Raw genomic sequence first — 21,708 nt, 5'->3', positions numbered from 1 at the left:
CATGTTGTGATAAAATATTTCAAAAAAGGGTACTGAGATTTTTATTTTCTTTATATCTTGACTTACCTATGCACGACCGGAACTCTAAATTGTATCTAACGTATTTTCACGCTGACAAAATTGGACGGTCTTTCAAGTTAGTTTTCAATCTCTTAAATTTTGATGCTGTTTGAAAATTTCTTTCAATAAATCTGAATAGGTTTCCTGGGACAAATAATTGAATCCACCTATGCAAGTAGGGGTTCGACTTCTCTATTTGAACTATCTTATTAGAAATTTAGCCTAACTATAGTTTGCTGATGTTAGCTGTTGCTGCACAAGTGATCCCTATTCGCATTAGATCTAGCTCAAAATTTGGTGACCTGTATTAAACCCTCACTTTTAAGACCTTCTGATGAGCAATTTTATCTAGGGGGTTTCAAAAATCTTTCGTGTATGGAACGAAACTGCCTACATTCACCAGATTGCGGCAGTGATAGAGAATTGAGTATTGACTTTGAGATAGTGATTGATTTAAGTGATAGAGTGGAACTATCACTTTGGAAAAAGCATCAGAATTGGAGAAAGTGAAATTAAACTTAATATCATCTCCACATAATACTATTGACTCCACATTTAACCGAGTAAAAATAGGTACTACCATTCTGAAGTATTTTTCGTGAATAGGTGGATTAGAACTGCATGTTCTAAAAAAACTCGTTACTGCTAATTAGTTGTTTGTAAGTGTTAAAATAATTAAGTATCGTTCATTTGTATACACAATACAGTATTGCTTGTTTGTTTCAGCATGTTGAAGGGAATAGTGAAGAACCAGCACATTCTGTTCTATTGGCGTGCCAACAGATAGTAGATTGTCTGTTCAATAAATTTCTGAATCAAGAAGGTGAATTGAAAATCTCCAATGAACGTTTTATTGGGTGTTTGGCCACACTTTACTCTATTGCTAAAGTGAGACCGCATTTCCTCCTCCAACATGTTGACCTTCTGCATCATATGATCCCCCATTCTACGGTAAATTTATCGGTATTAATGTACTTTATTCTATTTATATTTGAAAAGATGTCTTCTATACAGATGATCAAAAGTTGAACAGCTTAGGAGGGATCAAACATATTGGATCGGTGAAGGTTGCTTCAAGCTTGAGTGTGTTGCATTTAATGCATGTAAATCATTGGTGGTGCACTCTGGTGGTGAATAGTGGAGCGATATGTATCAACCCATTTCAATACATATAATACATTCAACACTCTCAATGTTGAAGCTACCTCCGCCGCTACACTATGCTTGCACCCTTATTTCACATACAAGGATAATCCGTACGACATCCACACTGCACGGCAGTCAATGGCAGCTGTGCGAGTGAGTAATATGTATTCCCAGTTGAAATGTTGCAGCGATCCATGAGGAATCTCAGATTGCAAATCTCATCTCAGATGAAGAAGTACAGATTTCAGTAATGTATTCGTGCTGGAGGAAGTAATCTAAATAATGGTGTAATTTTCAAAGAGTGATAAATTATTGATCCTCAAATGATAAATTTTAAATTCTAATCATCATTAATAAATTTACTTTTTCCTTTCTCACTTTAGTTTTATGACATTCATAAAAGTTCCCGTTATTCCGAGTCACCTATACAGAGTCAACAGCTTTCCACAAAAGATTCAACTGAATTTGAAAATTCATAATTACCAAAGTACTTATTATTATCAAATTATTAATCCTTATACCAAGAGAAAGAGAAAATGTCAAAGTTTATTTTTACAAGAAATACCCTGGGGCCTTATTAGACTAGGCAGCCAGGACGCGCAGCTAGCCAGTCAACCAGGTGACACAGTCAGCCGGGCAGGCAGTCGCCACTCCATCACCGGGCACTGTTTTTAGACTAGAGCAGCCATCCTGGCAACCTCACTTTGGCTGTTGGTTGGATGCCGAGCCGGACAACAACACTGGTAGCCAATACGTGGCTGTCCCAGTCTTAAACCAATGCCTCGAGTGAGCGACTTCGACTGAGGGACCTGGCTACCTAGTCTAATAAGGCTCAGGGTATTTATTGTGGGGAAAAAACTAAATAAAGATTACTCATTTCCAATGAGTGCGTTGGTAATTATGAATTTTTAAAACTCGATGAATCTGTTGTAGTAACCCTGAATATCAATGAAACACTAAAACTAATGAACTACCTATTCAAATTATTTCAGAGGGAGATCGACAAAAGGAGCATTGACTATGTTGGGAAAATTTTGAAACTGGTATTGCCTCTAATAGAAAAACCTAGTGGAGAATTTGTGAGTCTATTGGAAGAGACAGTAGGCGAATTAATTTGCAATCAAACACCAACTGCACTGCTAAGTTGTGCTTCAAGTATGACCGTCGTCGTCAATGTGACAGACTATCAAATAATGATTGTACATTATCTTGAAATGTTTTATGGTGAGTAGTTTGCAATTTATTTATTTTATGATGCAACTTTTCTTAAGATATGCCCTAGCGGGTGATGGGAAATGTTCGCATGAGTAATGGGAGAACTCTTGTTGAGAGATTAACGGACCCATAATCTTTGGTGGGTTACAAACCACCAAATAGTAATTTTAAAGTTTATAACAGTTACAAAGTGGAGCTTTCATCAATTAGAGACCGTTTCAACGGGAGAACCGAAAGCACGCCGCTTATTTGATCTGCTTGTCAAAAGAATACCATTATAAATAATGGTATATGATGCTCAATAATAATTATACTGCACTATTTTATGATGAATGTTGATTAATCATTTTATTGCATTTTTTGATGAAAAAAAAATGTTTTTCGACAGTCAAATGGAAAATTAGGTGTTCAATGTTTTCGAAGCTCAAGCCCATGGTTTCCCATACTTTCGCTCAGTGCTACCCAAAGACCCAATGTAATATTATATTCTTTTTTATCAATTTAAATATGGAGAACAATATTTTATTATTTCTTTTCTTGTTATTCTATAATCGCGAAACTGCATGTTGTGACTCTAAATGTAAGCCATTGCTACATTCAAATGTTTCTTAACAATAATTATTTGTAATTAATAGCCTTTCTCAGAGAATAGTCCAAAACATTCTTTCAATATTCATTAAACAGTTTTCATTATTTCAATGTGCATTAGTATAATATAGCGATGTCTATTAGTGTTAGTGTAATATAAAACTAATAGACTACTAGTAACGATGTGCATTAGTACGAGGGTTATTTTTTTAAACCTCCGATGACATAATATCATAACACAGGCAAGCGGCAGGGGGGGCGATATTCAACAGACGACGATTTATAGACCATAAACATGGCCGTCTCCTTGAGCATAGTTTTGATCCATGACAACTTGACCTCACAGTGCTGGTGTAACAAAACGGCTTCTCCAATGGATCAAATGGAACAATTGCAATCATTCACCATACAAGTCTGGTTTGGCCACTGGTAACTTATACCTTTTCCCCAAACTCAAGACTTAACTTTGAGAGCAGAGCTTCCAAACTAACAAGGAGCTCCAAAACATGTTGAATAATAATCATAACTGTGAATAGCTTGTAGTGAGTAGATTATTCTTCATTATTCATTCGTCATCTATTTATGGTCATTCGGAGGTTGAAAAAAATGACCCTTGTATAATCTGAATATTTCAATGTTCAATTCATTCATCAAAACAAACTCATTCACCTATCCAAAGGCGATCTTATTTTTTCATTCAAACATTTTTCAATTTTCAGACGAATTGTGCAAACTCAAAAGGTATCTGGAGAACAATGGAGAACAAACAAATCAGAACAATCGTAAGTGTGCAGTTGTTTAGTACATACATGTATCTCAAAGTTAGGTAGTTAGCTAGCTAACTAGTATACATCTGGTTCATGTTCATATTGGTGAATTATTCTACTACTGATTTTGATTTGATATTGAAACTTCTTTGTCCCATAAGTTTACACAACATGAAAAACTTACAAAATAATTTTATTATCCTTCATAAACAATAATGCCCAAAGGCATATAACCTGTTCATTGTATTCATTAATTGGGGTCAACCATAAATGATCTTATGTCATCTTAATCTTCTACTCGACTCGTAAAGTTGAAGAGCTCATTTTTTGGTCAATATACTGTATCTATCTAGTCCAAGGACCAATTACAATTTTTTTTCTATCCTAGCATGCTACTTAAAAAATGAAACAGCGCATTTCTCATTGGAAACTCTTACTGCTATTGTTTAATAAATATGTAAACACTTATTGACTGCACTATAGAAGCTGTGGATTCACACAATCACCGTTCTGCTCTTTCACAGGACAAGCACTACACTAATTCAAAATATTTGAATTAAAACTACACCAACTATTATTAAAAACTGCACGATACTGGTTCAAACGGTGTCTTCCTTTTGAGCCTCCCTGTGTCAACCCTCCATTGTCTAGCAGCTGGATCACTTCGACGTTGTAATGTTGTGCATTCACCCCTCGTGCTTCTCCGCATGCCTTTGGATCTCGGTGGACACCAGGTCGACGTGCAGGTCTCTATGAAGATCGTTGTTCCTGACATACCAAGGAGCATCAACTGTTCCTCAGCACCTTCGTTTCGGAATCTTTGTATGACATTGATGTTGTGCTGTCTTTGGTACACCCCAAAGATGTTGTGCTGTCTTTGGTACACCCCAAAGATGTTGTGCTGTCTTTGGTACACCCCAAAGATGTTGTGCTGTCTTTGGTACACCCCAAAGATGTTGTGCTGTCTTTGGTACACCCCAAAGATGTTGTGCTGTCTTTGGTACACCCCAAAGATGTTGTGCTGTCTTTGGTACACCCCAAAGATGTTGTGCTGTCTTTGGTACACCCCATAGATGTTGTGCTGTCTTTGGTACACCCCATAGATGTTGTGCTGTCTTTGGTACACCCCATAGATGTTGTGCTGTCTTTGGTACAGCCCAAAGATGTTGTGCTGTCTTTGGTACACCCCAAAGATGTTGTGCTGTCTTTGGTACACCCCGAAGATGTTGTGCTGTCTTTGGTACACCCCATAGATGTTGTGCTGTCTTTGGTGCACCCCAAAGATGTTGTGCTGTCTTTGGTACACCCCAAAGCTGTATAACATATTGCCATACTGACTCTAATATCTATTTGAACAGGAGTACTTTGTTTCGGATTGGAAGGATGGAGTTCCTCCCGATCAGTCAATACAGCTTCTTATATTTGATTTCAATCTCTTCTCACTTCTCTCTTCTTCTTGACATGGGCTTTCCATCGAAGCTTTGGTTCTAAAGTCATAGCTAGATACTTGGCATCATTAGCATATGGTACAACTTAGTTGTTGGTGGTTATTGGTATGGGCAGATCCTTCGTATTGGTGGAATTGATGTGAATCGACTTCATTCAGTTTCATTCTCTACTTTCAAGTCCAATCTTGAATTTGTTGCTGGAACTCAGTAGTTTTTTGTTGCAATATTGATATTACTGTCTACTGATAATATGGCTGTATCGTCTGAAAAAATTATGCTGTAGTATTCTCATCAAGGATGGGAATATCGCTAGTATAGAGTTGGTAAAGAATTGATCCAAGAACACTCCCTTGAGGATTGTTACTAGCTGCGATAATTTACTGTTTGCACAGCTTTACTCATCAATATTGTAAATTGAATCTAATTCCATCAATTTCACTCCCATGTTCCACTTCTTCATGATTTTTTTTTCTATTGGTCAATACTATAGCCATCTAGTCTAAAGACTAATGAGCTAATTTTCTCTATCCTAAATTACTACTTGAAAAATTGAACAGTGAATTTCTCATTAGGAACTCTTACTGCTATTGTTTATAATTAATATGTACTCTTATTGACTGCACTATAGAAGCTAGATTCACTCAATCACTGCTCTGCTCTTTCACTGGACACTACTTGAACAAGCACTACACTAGTTCAAACGGTTTCCTCCTTTTGAGCCTCCGCATCAACCCTCCATTGTCTAGCAGCTGGATCGCCTCGACGTTGTCATGTTGGTGCAGTCACCCCTTGTGCCTCTCCGCATGCCTATGGATCTCGGTGGATACCAGGTCGACGTGCAGGTCTCTATGAAGATCGCTGTTCCTGACATACCAAGGAGCATCCACAATGTTCATAACACTTTGTTTTGAAAACGTTGTATGACATTGATGTTGTTGTCTTTGGTACACCCCCAAAGTTGTATAGACTCTAATATCTATTTGAGCAGGAGTACTTTGTTTCGGATTGAAAGGATGGAGTTTCTTCCGATCAGCCAATACAGCTTCTTATATTTGATTCCAAGCTCTTCTCTCTTCTTCTTGACATGGACCTTCCAGCGAAGCTTTGCGTCCAAGGTCATACCTAGATACTTGGCATCATTAGCATATGGTACAACTTGGTTGTTGATGGTTATTGGTATGGGCAGGTCCTTCTTATTGGTAAAATTGATGTGAATCGACTTTGTTTCATTCAATTTCATTCTCCACTTTCTAGTCCAATCTTGAATTTTGTTGATGGATCTCTGTAGTTTCTCTGTTGCAATATGAATATTACTGTCTACTGATAATATGGCTGTGTCGTCTGCAAATGTTGCTGTAGTATTCTCATCAAGGCTGGGAATATCACTGCCTTAAGGAACTCCTGCTTTAATTTCCTTCACTTCTCCATGATGATGTAGATTCTCTGATAATGATGGCACTCCCACGTCCACCCTTTGCGATAAGGCTAGGATGTAAAGCATGATAGATCCTATAGCCGTTGCATTTTAGAAACGACTGATTTGTAAATGAGTCTCAGAAATAAGATGTATCTATTTGTCTATGTGCAGAACTGCTTCCAACTCCTGCTGCCGATCTAACAATTAATTTGCGTTCCATTCCATTATTTCTTGGGAATGAATAATTTGATTTTAGGTAGTTGATTGACTTTGTTGTAATAACTTCTGGAATTTAGACTATAGTGAAGTGATTATTTGTTCTTCTCTATGTAGTTTTGCCAAGATGAGCAACAAAATATTATTTTTACCTCCTTCTACTATACGTCTTGCCTCTCCAAATTCCGATCTGTTTTATTTTGAGACAATTTGGGCGACATGTTGATTTTTCAACTGCACTCTAATTGTTTGGATTGTGGGCTTCTGTATTTTCTGTAACTCTTTGTAGAATACTCTGTATGGTGTTCCTTCGTGAATCTGTAATATTGTTTATTTTATTAGAATTCATGATTTTTGCATTTCAATTGGGACAGTGCAGCCTCAATAGCTGTTTGGTTGTGCTTTACCTCAATGAATACATTTTGGTAGAGCATCGATGGGTTTTGAACAGTCCATTGTTTGGTTCACTCTGCAAACTCGTCTACTAACCTAGGCTTCTTGTTACAGTATTTCTGTGTGTGACCGTATGCTTGACATGGTTTACATTGCAGTATGAGATTGGCCTTATTCGATGCTTCAACTCTCACTTTACAACCAAGTGTATTTTTTAATTCAATTGCTGCTTGAAGAAACTTGAGATATTGTCGAAAAATCCACTTAATTTTAATAAGAATTATTATTTTACAGGAGCATGCTTTCGTGTGTGCTCACAAATCATCAGATTCTCTTTCAGTGCTCCTGTGAAATAATTATTTTTATTAAAATAAGGTGGATTTTTCGACAATATATCAAGTATCTTCAATCCACAACATCAATATTCACTCAACAAACAATATCATTTGCTGGTTTTATATTTTCTTCTGCACTGAATGATACCATGAACATAATTGGTTCAAACATCATCTGATGGCTCTCTTGTCTTCCACTTCAGTTTGTTAACAACCCCTAGAGCATTCATTCCTCAAATCTTTGGATCTTCCAGTATTGTGTCTGTACTACAAAAGTAATAAAGCTTTTTCATCATTAATCTTATTGGTCTCGACTGCTTATCTTTATAGGAGTGTCAATTGAATCCGTCTTTATCCTGTATGCAGATATATATAAGCCATATAAGATAGCCTATAAGATCTTAGCCTATAAGATATAGGCTAACTTTGCGATGTTCATTGAGTGTTGAATTGGTTAAGAAACATTTTTGATATCTAGAATATCTTATTTAATCGTTATTGTAATTTTTTACAGGTGCACCAAAGAAACGATGCATGGAAGTCAGAAAGAATTTAAACGCTGACGTAAAAAAGCAGGGACAAGCAATGACTGAAGTGAAGCCGAATTACAGATCAATTGATGTACTAGCTGTTCTGATGCGGTATTTCCATTTCAACGGCATCGAATTTCGCCATGTGGTACCGGTTAGTTGAAATTGTTTAATACAATCCATACTCTTTTCATTATTAGGCTAGTACCACTCACGTACGGTTCCGTTTGGTTCGGTTCGTTTTTTGTTGATTATAATAACTGTAAAACGGTAATTCGGTTAGAATTTATTACCGAATAGGAACCGCACAGCACCTAAATATCCCTTCACACGAATAAGTTTCACCAGATTTGAATTCATTATTGCTGGAGAATAGAAAACAAATAGTCTTTCACAAACTCTCGGTTCGGTCGCTTCTTCAACCTGATTGATCTCTTTCAAAATCACATGGTCAATCCATTCAGCTATTTTTTTCAACCTTTCTACAGAAACACCGCATGTGTTTGAGAAGGAAATACAAAATCTGAAAAGGACCGTGAGAGAATCTTCTTTGAATGAATGTGTCATTGGTTTTCGGCAACGAAGAGAAAATGAATCACACCAAATGAAATATTATAAGTATGAAACAAGACTCAGGCTGGAGACTAACGATAGGACATGTATGATAAACATGTATTATACACATGTCGTCATACATTATTGTTCCATCACGGCGAAAGGCTTCGAGCAAAATTTCTGGTTGTTAGGACTTCATATTTCCTATTTTTTCTTCTCTGCTCTATTTGAGGTTAACTTATTTTTCCATTATAATTTGTCATTCTTCAGTGGTTTATTTATTGTTATTGATTGTTTAATTTATGTTAGAAGCCTCTTGCTGATGACAAAATATGCATGATGAATATGTGTGTGTGCATAATGATGCATGTAGATGCATGTTTATCATGCATGTCCTACCGTTAGTGGCCAGCCTTGGGCTACACTGTGATAAGCCGAAAACCACATTTTCCATAGCAGTGTTCATTTTCGAACCGATATTCTATATCTCTACAAATCATGTTAACTATAACAGCAGATTCTTCAATCTCTTAAAAGAATTAAAATCCGAGATAATTATTGAATGAAAAAGACTAAGAAATTGTCAAAAAACCACTGATTTATTGATAATTAGAAAGACCGGTTTCGGTTATTACACCATTGTCAATCTCTGATAAAATAAAACTAAATACAAGAGCAGCAGAATTTATACTAGTAGGCTAATAAAATAAAATACTAATAATAATAAAATTTACTTTTAGTACAAAATAAGAACCAAGAAAACAAGTGTGAAAGAAAATAAAACAAATATGTAAATGTAATAAGCATACATTAGTCAATAGTTTTTCCATTTACATATTTGTTTTATTATCTTTCACACTTGTTTTCTTGGTTCTTATTTTGTACTAAAAGTAAATTTTATTAACATGGCGATTCTGTTGCTTAGGCCGCCATTTTGTCACACCGTTGAGGGGGAGGAGACTGTCTAGCTAGGCCAATGGCAGGCGTTCATGCCCTCGACCAATAGCAGTACTCGCATCCTAGTATAAATTCTGCTGCTGTTGTATTTCGTTTCAGTTTATCAGAGATTGACAATGGTGTAATAACCGAAACCGGTCTTTCTAATTATCAATAAATCAGTGGTTTTTTTGACAATTTCTTAGTCTTTTTCATTCAATATGAATTATTACCACAATATCAACTTCTCTACTACACAAAAAATCCGAGATAATTTTAAACTAATACAGTTTGATTTAATAAGTCATCTGTTTGAAATGTTCCCTATTGTATATTGTACGATTTCTAGTTGGGAATAAATTTTTTTTGACGACATATCATAATTTTCATCATACTTTCATACATCATACTTCGAAGTTATTTTGTTTCACATACAAGAAATAACTGAGCAACTCATAAACTAAAGCAATTCTACTTTTTCAGCATAACATCGCGCGTGATGTTCTTCATATTTTCTTTTCTATTTTGCATCAAAACAAAGAGATGAAGCTATTGATTGTGAAAGCTATCGGACAAATGTGCATCCGACATTGTGATCTGATGTTGACTCCACCACTCAACAACCTATATCATCAAGTGCTCAAGACAAGTGACGCCTCGTCCAATTTGAAGATCCAGGTATGAAGTTTTAAATTATCCATGAAAATGAATTATTTTACCGCCTTAAAGCGAACGCACACAGCAGCAAAATGTGCAGTTGGTAGGATGATTGCAATAAATCTACTTTATTGATAATATGCATAGTTAACTACGCACGATAAAATGAACAGTTATCTTCGGAAGGCTCCACTACATCCGGTAAAGGGCTGAAACAGGCACTTTGTACTTTTCTGTTTCGGACGCTATTTTCTAACCATCAATCTTTCGTGAGTTCTTGTGATATAAATTCTTGTTGCTACTGTATAAGTAAACTTATGCAATTAATGATACTTATACTACAAAATTTCCAAGAATTCTCTGTTTTTTTTACCAAAGGACAGCTCAGTATGAGTAAAAGCCTTCTCATATGGGTATCAAATTTATGAGTAAACTACCGTCAGCTTTAAAAGAAAATGAGAATAAGGATATTTTCAAAAAGCTATTGAAAACATATCTAGCAAACTGGGTAAACTACAGTATCCAAGAATTTATGGATGGAGAATGAGGCTTTTGGGAGGGTTAAATTGTAATGTACAATGTAGAATGTGATGTATATATGTTTATTTGTATTCTCTTATTTTTTGGACAAATAGTCTCGTCAAACCGGCTAACTTGGGACAGTAGTCTAACTTGGGACAGTTTAACGCCTTCCCTCCAATTCCAACTTACCAGCTGGCTGTGTACTTCATTCCGAGTTCTGGCATTGTGGATTTGTTGGGAACACACCATTGAGAATATTTAATAAAGTTTTAATAATATTTAATAAAATCTGATTAACAGATAAGATACTTTTTTAACAGTCATAACAATCTACTATTTCTAACCTAGAAATTGAGCCTTTAATAACTTCTATTGTGGACACTCAATTATTCAATTATTCTACAGTTAAAGTATTTTTATTATGAATATGAAACGTATTATTCAAAATCTAATGTCCCAAGTTAGCCTTCAACCACTCAATTGTCTCATTACAGGCAAATCATATTGGTGTCCAAAGTTAAAAACTAAATTGTAATCAAATTAAATTAAAATAAATTGTAAAAATAGTATTTCCCAGAAAACCACCCCCACTCCAAGAGAATATTTATGTTTGGCGCCACTATATGAGGTTATTTTTATCAATATTTTGTAAAAATTTATCAAAGATAAAGAGATGTGAATTCTATGTTTCCATCGACTATGAATAATAAGACTATGATTGATTAATTGATTGATTGATTGATTGACTGCCTTCATTAAAAACCTAGGAGGGCGAAGTTAGGGCGCAGCCGGCCCTCTCTTACACTTAACCCTCCAATACAATTCCAAGTAAAACTAAAACACTGTACAACAAAGATTATAAGATAAAAAACTAATTATACAAAATAATAAAAACTTCCAAATAGCGAATGAAAGAAAGAAAACGAAATTAAAATTTCTTTCTAATTTGAGTCAGTGAAAAGAATACAATGAGAAGAAAGAGGAAAGTGGAAAGTGAAAACGGAAGAAACGTCAGTTCAAAATCCAAAGAACATTTCGATAGAAGTAGAAAAGAAGAAAGAGAGGAATAAATTAAAAAAGGAAGAAAGGACACACATACACACACACACACACACACACACACACACACACACACACACACACACACACACACACACACACACACACACACATCAACACACACGTTAAGATTCAGTGCACATTCCAGCCGAGTCCACCACCTCTGATCCACCGCAAGACAGCCGCGCCGAACCGACGATGTCCCTCAACAAGCCTTAGCTCAGCAGGCAGAGAATTCCAGAAACTACAGGCTGTCACAAGGAACGACTTGTTGTATATAACAGTCCTGTGTTGGGACAGCCAGCAGATGGGATCCATGCCGCGTTCCTCCACGACCAAAATCACCCAAGTAACGGTACTCTACTGCCAGATAGTTAGGGGTTTTAGTTTTCAATATCTTATAGAGGAAGCACAAAGCATGATGTGATCTACTCTCACGCAGCTTCATGAGTTCAAGCCTGTTAAAGTATTCAGTTACATGGTCGTCACGTCTCAGGTTAAACATAAAGCGAACACAGTAATTATGTGCACGCTGCATCCTCTGCAGAAGTTGAACTGTCATGTCAAGAGACACAATGTCACAGTAGTTGAAGATCGGGAAGATCAGAGTCTTGACCAACATAACCTTCGTTGAAAAGGGAATGAAGTCAGAGATCCTCTTCAATGTCATGATCCCCCAATGACCCTGTTACAAGTCCGAGTCACGTGGCTGGTCCAGTCAAGAGTCCTTGTCATTGTAAGTCCTAGATTTTTCACGTCAGAACTGTATTGCAATTGTATGTTATTCAATTTTATAAATGGTCCGTTAGCTATGTCAAGTGTGTTTAAAAGTCTTGAATAACCTATCACTATTGATTTTGATTTAGTCTCGTTAATTTTCAGTCCATTATTCTCAGTCCATCGTACCAAACAAGTCAAGTCAGCATTAACTTCATCAACTGTGATGTCGAAGTCATTTTTCTTGCAGTGCCGGTATATTTGCAAGTCGTCGGCATACAGGTGATGTCTGGTCGTAATTAGAGTGCTTGTCACGTCATTTATGTAGATGCTGAACATTAAACATTATGTTTGGAGGTCTGGAAGTTTCAATAATATTATTCACTACAATGTTGCAAGAAGAAAACATAATTGCTGATAATACAATTACATAATAATTGGTCAACAATTTATTTCAGGTCCTAATAAACATAAGAATGTACCTTGAAGAGGGAGGCGAACAATTGGCTGAACAAGATCAACAGTGTAAGTTTTTTTGTAATTTCATAATAGTAGACATTGTTCTCTTTTCTGTTTTATAATGTTTATTTTATTTTTTCAACGACCCTTATATAACTCAAAAATTACATCACAATCAATCACATAACATCTGTCTTTTCAAAATGGATTTTCACAGCTACACCATGATGTGAACATCATGCAACAACTTGAGCATTAAGCCACAGGTTCAAGAGTATAAAAAGTCAGCTGTTGTAGTATTTATGTTCTACACTTGAATGTAAAATCCGTTCGATTTTGATTGTCAAACTTGTTGAATATAATGAATCTTCAATCATTTAAATTCAATATCTGAGTTATTGAGTAGTAACTTTGCTATTATTATGAACCTTTTCAAAATTTTGTTGATAGTAAACTTTTTATTGCCTTTTCCTAATTGTAAATAGAGCAAATATAGCATAGGCGGTAAATAACTATATTTTAATTTTAGATTCTAGTATGTAAATATGCATGTGATTGGATGTGTACTGTTTAATATCTAGTTCACTGATTAGTTAAATAGATTTAATAGTTCAAATTCATATTCTATTGATTTGGAGTGTATAGAATTAGAGTTTAGATATAAAACTCATTTCTACTTGTTCAACTTGGCTTGCATGCTGTGTCTCCGAAATGATCATGTTACTGAATGCAGGACATGATATTCAAATCAAAACGAATGTTTTTTATTGTCATCAATATTCCCATGATGTATAGACAACGTCAACAATTGAAAAACATAGATATTGGTCAATAATATGATACATACAATCCTATTAGATTTGTATACATATATAAATGATATTTTTATTAAATATATATAAATTTGTTTGGTAAATTAAAAAAATATCTGCATACCCAGAAAAATTCTCCAATAGGGGGTTTAAGTAGCCACGTTTCCAAAATTGTCTAATAAATACTTCATGAGTATATTTAAAGTTGCAGTCGAGTAACTTATTATGAACATTCTTACAAATTACTATGGCTATTGAGTGATTTATTCAATCAACAATACTTGAAACTCATTTTCGCTCTATTGCGTGTGTTGTGTGATGTATCTATCCATTGAGAAAGATTACAGATAATTCCTTTAATTAAAGAATATGCAGAAAGCTCAAATAAAAATTTATTACATGGTTTATCTGCAGTACAACAAAAATGGGCTTACAGTGATGTAGGAAGTTTGCATGGCTTATGGCTATCACAATCCTTTTCTGTAACTTCAGAATTTCATCAATCCCAGCAGAATTGCCTCATACAAGGCAACATTATACTAGAAAAATGCAAAATAAGCCTTCCTTACACGCTCAATTAGATAGATTACCCTTGACAGCTTTGTTTTCAAGTAATCTACATGTTTTCGCCATTTCAACTGTCTCTCGACATTGATAACTTGATAAATACGCATAACTGGAATTGTGTGACAAATATGCACAAATTTCACGAAAGTCTATAGGAAGGGTTTCAACGCCCTTTAGGTGTAAGACTAACCGGAAGAAAACATTGAATTTTTTTATTGCTTATGATGCCTACATGAGTTTTTCGCTTGTACGTGGGTAATGGCAAGTGCGTTGGTGAATTCATGGGATGTTCGAACGTCCATGCCAACGGCGGGATTCGAACCCACGAACCAGGCGGCGCTAGCAGACCGATGTTTGTAAACATCCTTATCTATGTTTACCTATGTTTGTAACGCTCCTTATCCCTAGACCAGACCAGCAGGCAATTCTCATTAACTCACTCGACTTCCGTTGTTTTGCTTTTCATATTAGCTCATTTTCCCAAACAAACCTGAAATCGCGAAGGAACACTGTCTCCTTACAAATTTGTAAGATAAATTTTAGTTGGCTCATTCCACATTTTCGAGTCTGGTATTTTCAAATGGGATACCCATTGTTCCAAGATGACATCACGCAGGATATAAATTTTGCTATTTTGCTGGGGCTTCTTTTCAAGTAGAAGTTGTTATTCTGGATTAGTATTGTACACAACCATCGAGTCGAGTACACATGTAGACAAAATAGAACTCGGTTTTTTCCATTGGAGGCCTCTCCGAGTCCTGTTTTTTACATTATAAATAGCATTCTTTGATAATAGCACTTTAAAAACAAAATATAAGACTAAATAATGAGAATATTCTCATCAATAATATGACATTTATGAGAAAATGAAATATCATACATAATTCCATACATTGTGAATAGTTGAGAATTCTCTACGTCCGTGCCATCGCCACTTCTGTGTGAATTGGGCCCAACATTGTCAACTTTACTCTGCTCAGCATGTTCATTAGGGTAAGGCCTAAGACTAAAAATTAAATTTTCATTTTTATTTTCATTCGAAAGATAGTCATTGGCCCCAAACCTGCATCCTTCAATGAAATGTCTACAAGATTTGAAAGCTCTGTAAAAGCATTTGAAACATTAAAGTAGGTTGTGTCGTCAACGTATAAAACTGTCTCGCTTGATACATTCTAAGGCAAATCACTTATGCTTTTCAAAAGCTGTGAAGGGCCAAGAACGTACTCTTGAGGTACACCGTACTTCAAGTTTACAAGTTGAGACCATTCTCCACTGATACAAACTGCTTGCTTCCTATCATATGGATAAGTTTCAAAGAGTGAAAGTGGTCTACTCCTGAAATCATGATAACTCCTCTCCTCCAACAATTCAGAGTGATCCATCCAGTCAAAAATGTCTTACTCCTATCATATGGTAAAAATGCTTCCTATCATATGGATAAGTTTCAAAGAGTGAAAGTGGTCTACTCCTGAAATCATGATAACTCCTCTCCTCCAACAATTCAGAGTGATCCATCCAGTCAAAAATGTCTTACTCAGGTCAAAGAAAATGAAAAAGCTCCTACTTTCAAAGGCCTGAAGAGCTTTAAAAACCATATTTTTCACGGCATTGCTTTACTCCTTCTAAAACGACACTGTGACCCAACCAGATATAATATTATTTTATTTCGAAAATGGATTTACCTGCTCACAAATTGGAATCGCAGTAAGTTTAGATTATAAAAGATACCAAGGGCACAAAGCAGTAGCTTTCTGTGTTATCTTTGTCACCTTTTCAGAAAATAGGGCATATTTTGGAAAACTCAAGTACTTCCGGAAAAATCCCCTTTTCAAGTATACTTTTGATAAGAGGAGTTACAATGAAAGGGATTATTTTCTCAAGAAATTGTTGGACATATTGAACAACAATATGGAGAAACCATGGAAATGATAGAGAGAGGAGCAACAGAAGATAATCTAGGAAATACGGCGATTGAAAAGTGGAATGTGGGTCGATAGTTTTTAAAGATTTATAGTCTTCATCACTATGTAGTATTCATCAGTGTTAGAACTACTAAAATGTTTTGTTGCATTCAAAACATCTTTCTCTGAAACAGACTCCCACTCGAAACATTTTATTTCATTTGACCTTTGCTCTATTAAGTCAATTTTCAGCAAAAACTTAGAGTCAACAAAATATCTATTGAAAGAATTTGGAGATATAATTGCCTCGACTCCCCTTGACAGATTACATTATTTTTTATCAATCCCCAAGCAGCTTACATTTACAGCTTATACTTATTTAAACTAAAATTAATTAATATACTGTTATAAACTACCTTAGCATTATGCATTTATCTAATGTACTCTTTTGAGCGCTGACAACTTATTTAATTATATTACATTCTATTGATTTGAATATGTGGAAATTACACAGAACATTTAATGTGTGGGTAACAGTTAGTTTTTATCGATTTCAGCGAGACGCCGTGAAGGAAAATCTAATATTATCGAACAAAAAGTGTTGTTTACTGCAAATTTATAGTTTCTCAAGTCATTTAACCTTAACATAGATGTAAATTATCTTGTTTATTATCCTGTCTTGATATTTTATCTTGAGATTCCCACTATCTAAACCCTTAAAGGCGTTTAAGTTTCTTCTGGACTTTCCCAATAACTTATTTTCAAACACAACATTTTATCTCTTATCTTGTCTCAATCTGTATCATGTTGTCTTGTGTTTTATCATAAATGTGTATATTATCTTACTCAAAAATGATTTGATTGGAACAATTTGATGGATAATATTCAAAAGAATCAAGGAATAAACAATATTCTCGAGTTTACTGGTTCCCAATTGTATAGCTTTCCATTCTTTCTTCATAATTAGTATCTATTAGTATCTATAGTTTCTCTTCATTTTTTCTGTTGTTTAACGACACTCATGACCTTATTTTGAATACTTGGTAGAATTAATACTATTCTATATTGTATTGAACTCTTATAAATTAGTTGAGGCTGCAACTAATAACATTAGACTCATTTTAATCGTTGTGGATGATTTTAATAAACCCCCTTGCCGATTCTGTACACTCTATACTTGGTTAGATTTATGAACCCATGTATAAATAATATTTCTATTCAAACTGAATTTCAATACATTTTGAAATGAAGTTGCAGTAAGAATAATAAGTATGAGGGTGACAGAATATTGTAATTTTGTTGCAGTAGGGCGGATGATGGAGACAGAAGACGTGGAAATGATGGAAGTTTCATCTAACATGCCAAATTCCGTCATTCAAGAATATCTGGATGACATTTTAGATAGCTATGTACATCCAGAAGTAGCAGTTCGCAAGGCCGTTCAGAACCTTATAAAAGTCATTGTGAGCCAAGGCATAGTGGATCCAATCACTGTGAGTAGTACTGCCTTATGGGGTAGTTAAGCACGCTGCACACAGGGACTTAATAGTAGCGTCTGCAAGCTACTATGCCAGAGTGTAGCTTTCTTGAAAACGTCTAGTTCGTTTGAGTTCCGGGCATTTTAAATTCCGTGTTTCCGTTGTAGCTAGTGACCGCTACTAATGTCCCTGTGTGCAGCGTGCTTCAAGTAGAGTCCTAAGGTGCTTATACTGTAAGAAGTGAGTACCCCTTCACCAATCTGTTCCATCAATTGCAAACTGGAAATGAACATTGGCGGTCGGCGTAGCCGAATATTCTGGGGTATTGCAACTCCAGACTGTAATCGGTGGCCTGGTAGTGAGTTCGAATCCCGCCTGTGTCATGATTATTTGGTTGTCTCATCCCATTATCCGCACGCAGAAGCTTTATATTCTTTAAAAAACATAATATACCCTACATCAAAAAGTAAGTTAGTCTGGCCCAGAAATATAAATAATTAGAACAATTGTCGAAATAAATATTTGAAAACAAGATCATTGTACAGATGGAAAAAGATCATTGTGAACAAACATAGAATACAGATTGTTTTGGATTCCAATGAGGTATAAGTCGTTACTTCATGATAATGTCAACCCTGAGGCAAGCCAACTGTACAACAACTATTTTTGAATCAGTTCATGTTAGTGTGTGCAGGCTATGTAACTTTTACTGCTCTCATAATTTCAGAACTACTTGAGTAATCAATGGATGGACTAACGTTTTTATTGTGAAATTGATAGTGAAAAGAAAATTGATGGTTAGTACCCAAGCATCAATGACAATGATTATGAAAAATTCAAATTCAAATTCATTCATCAAAAAATACATATTTACAAAATATTAGTGTTACCATAATAAATATAAATAATATATAGTTCCTGTGTGGATGATTTGTCCGTGTGCAGGGAGGAGTCGAATTAAATCGGACGGTTAAAATACACTGGTTTGAATTGAGGAAATTATTATTCTTAAACATAGTTTGGAATTGAAAGTTAAATATGAAAAAAAAATATATGATTGCAGTATAAACATACAAATGATAATAATAAATTTCAGCTCAACGGCGCTTAAGGGTTTCACTCGGCAGCCATAACTTTATTATAATATTGTGTGGGGAAAAAAATAAAAAAACATTATAATACGGATGAATATGTGAAATAATATGCTGGCATTTTCAAAGGAAATATTCATCTATAAGGCGAATTTTGTTCGTTTGTACAATGAAGAAAAACCTCTTCTGATGCGATCAGAAGATTACTCTTCTGATTTGTATGCTTTAATCTATAATCCTCTTAGTAAATCCTTCAGCCTTTCAATTTATTCTCACCACCTGGTCTTAAGCTTTTTTCCATTCCATCATTAATCCCATCCTATCATACCTACATTCCTTCCACTTTCCCTTATACCAGAGGAAACTTATAAAACTTAATATTGTTTTATTCTATGCTGATACCTTTCTCAATTGTTACCCTTGGATTGAAGGATTTTTGGCACATGAATAACCATAGTTGGAAAACCTTTCAATCCTCCTCTATTTGTACACCACAGATCCTGATATTGGTATATTTTAATTTTTATTGTGTGTGTGTTCACTTATATCTTTGTATAGCTTCATTGTATATGTATGTGTGAAATTAATGAATAATTTAAAATTTAATAAGTAAACTATGGCCTTATATCAAAGTTGGTCCCATTTGGTGAAATCCAACACAAAAAAAATAAATTTTTTTGTTGTACTCTTATAGTAAATTACAGCTTTCGTAAATTTTTGTAATTTTCTATTGTTTTTATTTCCTAGATCATACCGACTCTGATTTGCATGTGCTCCGACCCCAATAAGGAAGTGAGCTGGAGTGCCGAGAAACAATTGTGGGGAATCGACGCGAAAACTCCTGGCTCGATTCACACAAAGGCGATGGACGGAATCAATTTGACGTTCCAATTGCATAACATTCTTCAAAAAAATTCGAATACAGTGACACGGGGCTTTCAACATTTCAAACCTTGTCCGCCTGTGGCGTTGAACGCATTGGTCTATTCGTTTCTTCATACGAAACAACAAAAGCGTGCCTTGATTGATTCCATTCTGAAACAATTCGAAAAGAAGGAGGTCAGTTCCATTCAATTTATTATTATTATTATTATTATTATTTTATGATGAACGAAATTGCAATTACTATAAAACATAGTGGAGCGATGGAGGTCGAGTGTGAGACGGTGTGCCACTTCAAGAAGGCTGGTATGATAAAATTGTTCAATTATCAATAGTGGCACCTCAGTATTGGTCACAATATTGCCACTGCGCGAAATTCCCTCGACAACTTTTCTCAATACTTTATCGACTTGATCATTTCTTGTATATTTTCACTGCTTTCAATGGACAGCTAACATAATACCAGAGGCATTTTGAACGAGTTCTACAGCCAGGAGCTCACTAGTTTGAATAACAATATTATGGAGCAATAATATTGTGGTTTTAGGTGGGCTCTAAATTCCGAATCATAGGTAAATGTTTATGAAGCAGAGAGGAAACCGTGTTATTTCTCGAGTTCTTCTCAAAAGGGAAATTTCGTTGCACATTGAATTGCAATTGAAAATATTGATGATTTTTTTGTTTTGATTTCACAGAACACAAGCCTTTCAAAAATGTTATTCTTGGCTGACACATTGGCATACCTGCCATATCGAGAGCAGGACGAGCCTCTGTACACCATAAATGAGATTAAAAAAATGGTTTTGGCCACGAGCGATAACTTCGAGGTAGGCTTTATAATATGATATAATATTATATTCTATAATAAAGTGTATAATATGACTAGAATACCAACTGGCCTCTGACAATGTAGCATAGGATCAGCAGTAGGCTGAATTATTTTTTGAAATACATGTGAACAAGAGCTCACCTCTTGTAATTTCCGTGAGTAAAGAAGTCTAATTGAAATAAGGAAAACTCTGTGCTTGGTGAGATGTGATATAATAATAAGGCAAAGTTGTAGTCAAATATCACGAATATATTTGCAGAAAAACACAAACATGTTTCATCTTCAGTGTATAATAGTTCCTATAGGTGTGACAACACCATTGATAGGTAGGTGTTTGTGTTTTTCTCCAAACATCGATATTTTTGCTTTTCCCTTTAATCTAATATATATTATTCCCTGGTATGATATTAATTTATCGATGGATAAAATCAAATGCAATTTAATAATAATAATAATAATAATAATAATAAATTTATTTCCTTTAAAAAATACAATCAAGCAATTGAAACATAAAAAGTACAAAATATCTACAATACAATAGGCTTATGAAAAAAATATGGAATTTAATTCTATTGGAAATTGACCTACTCAACTATGGGAAACCCATGTACTAGAGTAGGTGTTAGTAGTAGTAATAGATTCTGGGTGGGGGTGCAAACTGCAAATACGTTGGTTAAGTGAGCTCACATATTGTTTGAGATTATGTTTTCTATATGATGTCTTCCAGTTGAAATAATCCAGTTCTTAGCGGCAGTTTTGAATCTTCTTGGGTTTTCTATTGACTTGATTTGTGCAGGAAGTAGATTGTGGAGTTTTGGTGCTAGGTGGTTGAAGTGTCGTTGATATATTGCCTTCCTAGCCATGTTCGTAATAAGAAGGTTTCTGTTTCTTGTGTTATGACTGGGATGTGGTTCCTTTGTTGAAAGCTTTCCGGGTTTGCAAATTATTTCCAAGGAATAGAGCTGTCTTATGTCCATCACACGAAACTCATTGTAGAGCTGGTCTGACGGATAACGAGGTGGCCTCCGCTTCATGATCTTCATTATCAGTTTTTTGCGCTTTTAAGAGGGGGTCAAGGTGCACGTATTTTGTTCCTCCCATCCTACAACCCATAGATAAGCAGAGACT

At 35.2% G+C, this 21,708-nt stretch overlaps 1 protein-coding gene across 3 annotated transcripts in view; it reads left to right on the top strand.

The window, feature by feature from the left end:
- Window positions 1-21,708, top strand: part of LOC111052631 (nipped-B-like protein) — a 58,732-nt gene that overhangs the window by 16,341 nt on the left and 20,683 nt on the right. For all 3 annotated transcript variants that reach the window (XM_039442569.1, XM_039442568.1, XM_039442570.1), the window contains exons 4-12: window positions 787-1,011; window positions 2,199-2,430; window positions 3,729-3,791; window positions 8,100-8,269; window positions 10,090-10,284; window positions 13,020-13,086; window positions 17,606-17,793; window positions 19,617-19,928; window positions 20,447-20,578. In XM_039442569.1, the coding sequence (XP_039298503.1) occupies window positions 787-1,011; window positions 2,199-2,430; window positions 3,729-3,791; window positions 8,100-8,269; window positions 10,090-10,284; window positions 13,020-13,086; window positions 17,606-17,793; window positions 19,617-19,928; window positions 20,447-20,578 (1,584 nt within the window). The remainder of the gene's footprint in view (window positions 1-786; window positions 1,012-2,198; window positions 2,431-3,728; window positions 3,792-8,099; window positions 8,270-10,089; window positions 10,285-13,019; window positions 13,087-17,605; window positions 17,794-19,616; window positions 19,929-20,446; window positions 20,579-21,708) is intronic.

Source organism: Nilaparvata lugens, chromosome X (assembly GCF_014356525.2).
Source record: "Nilaparvata lugens isolate BPH chromosome X, ASM1435652v1, whole genome shotgun sequence".
NCBI lineage: Eukaryota > Metazoa > Arthropoda > Insecta > Hemiptera > Delphacidae > Nilaparvata > Nilaparvata lugens.
The sequence above is the reverse complement of the archived record's forward strand: the minus strand, read 5'-3'. Positions and strand labels throughout refer to the sequence as shown.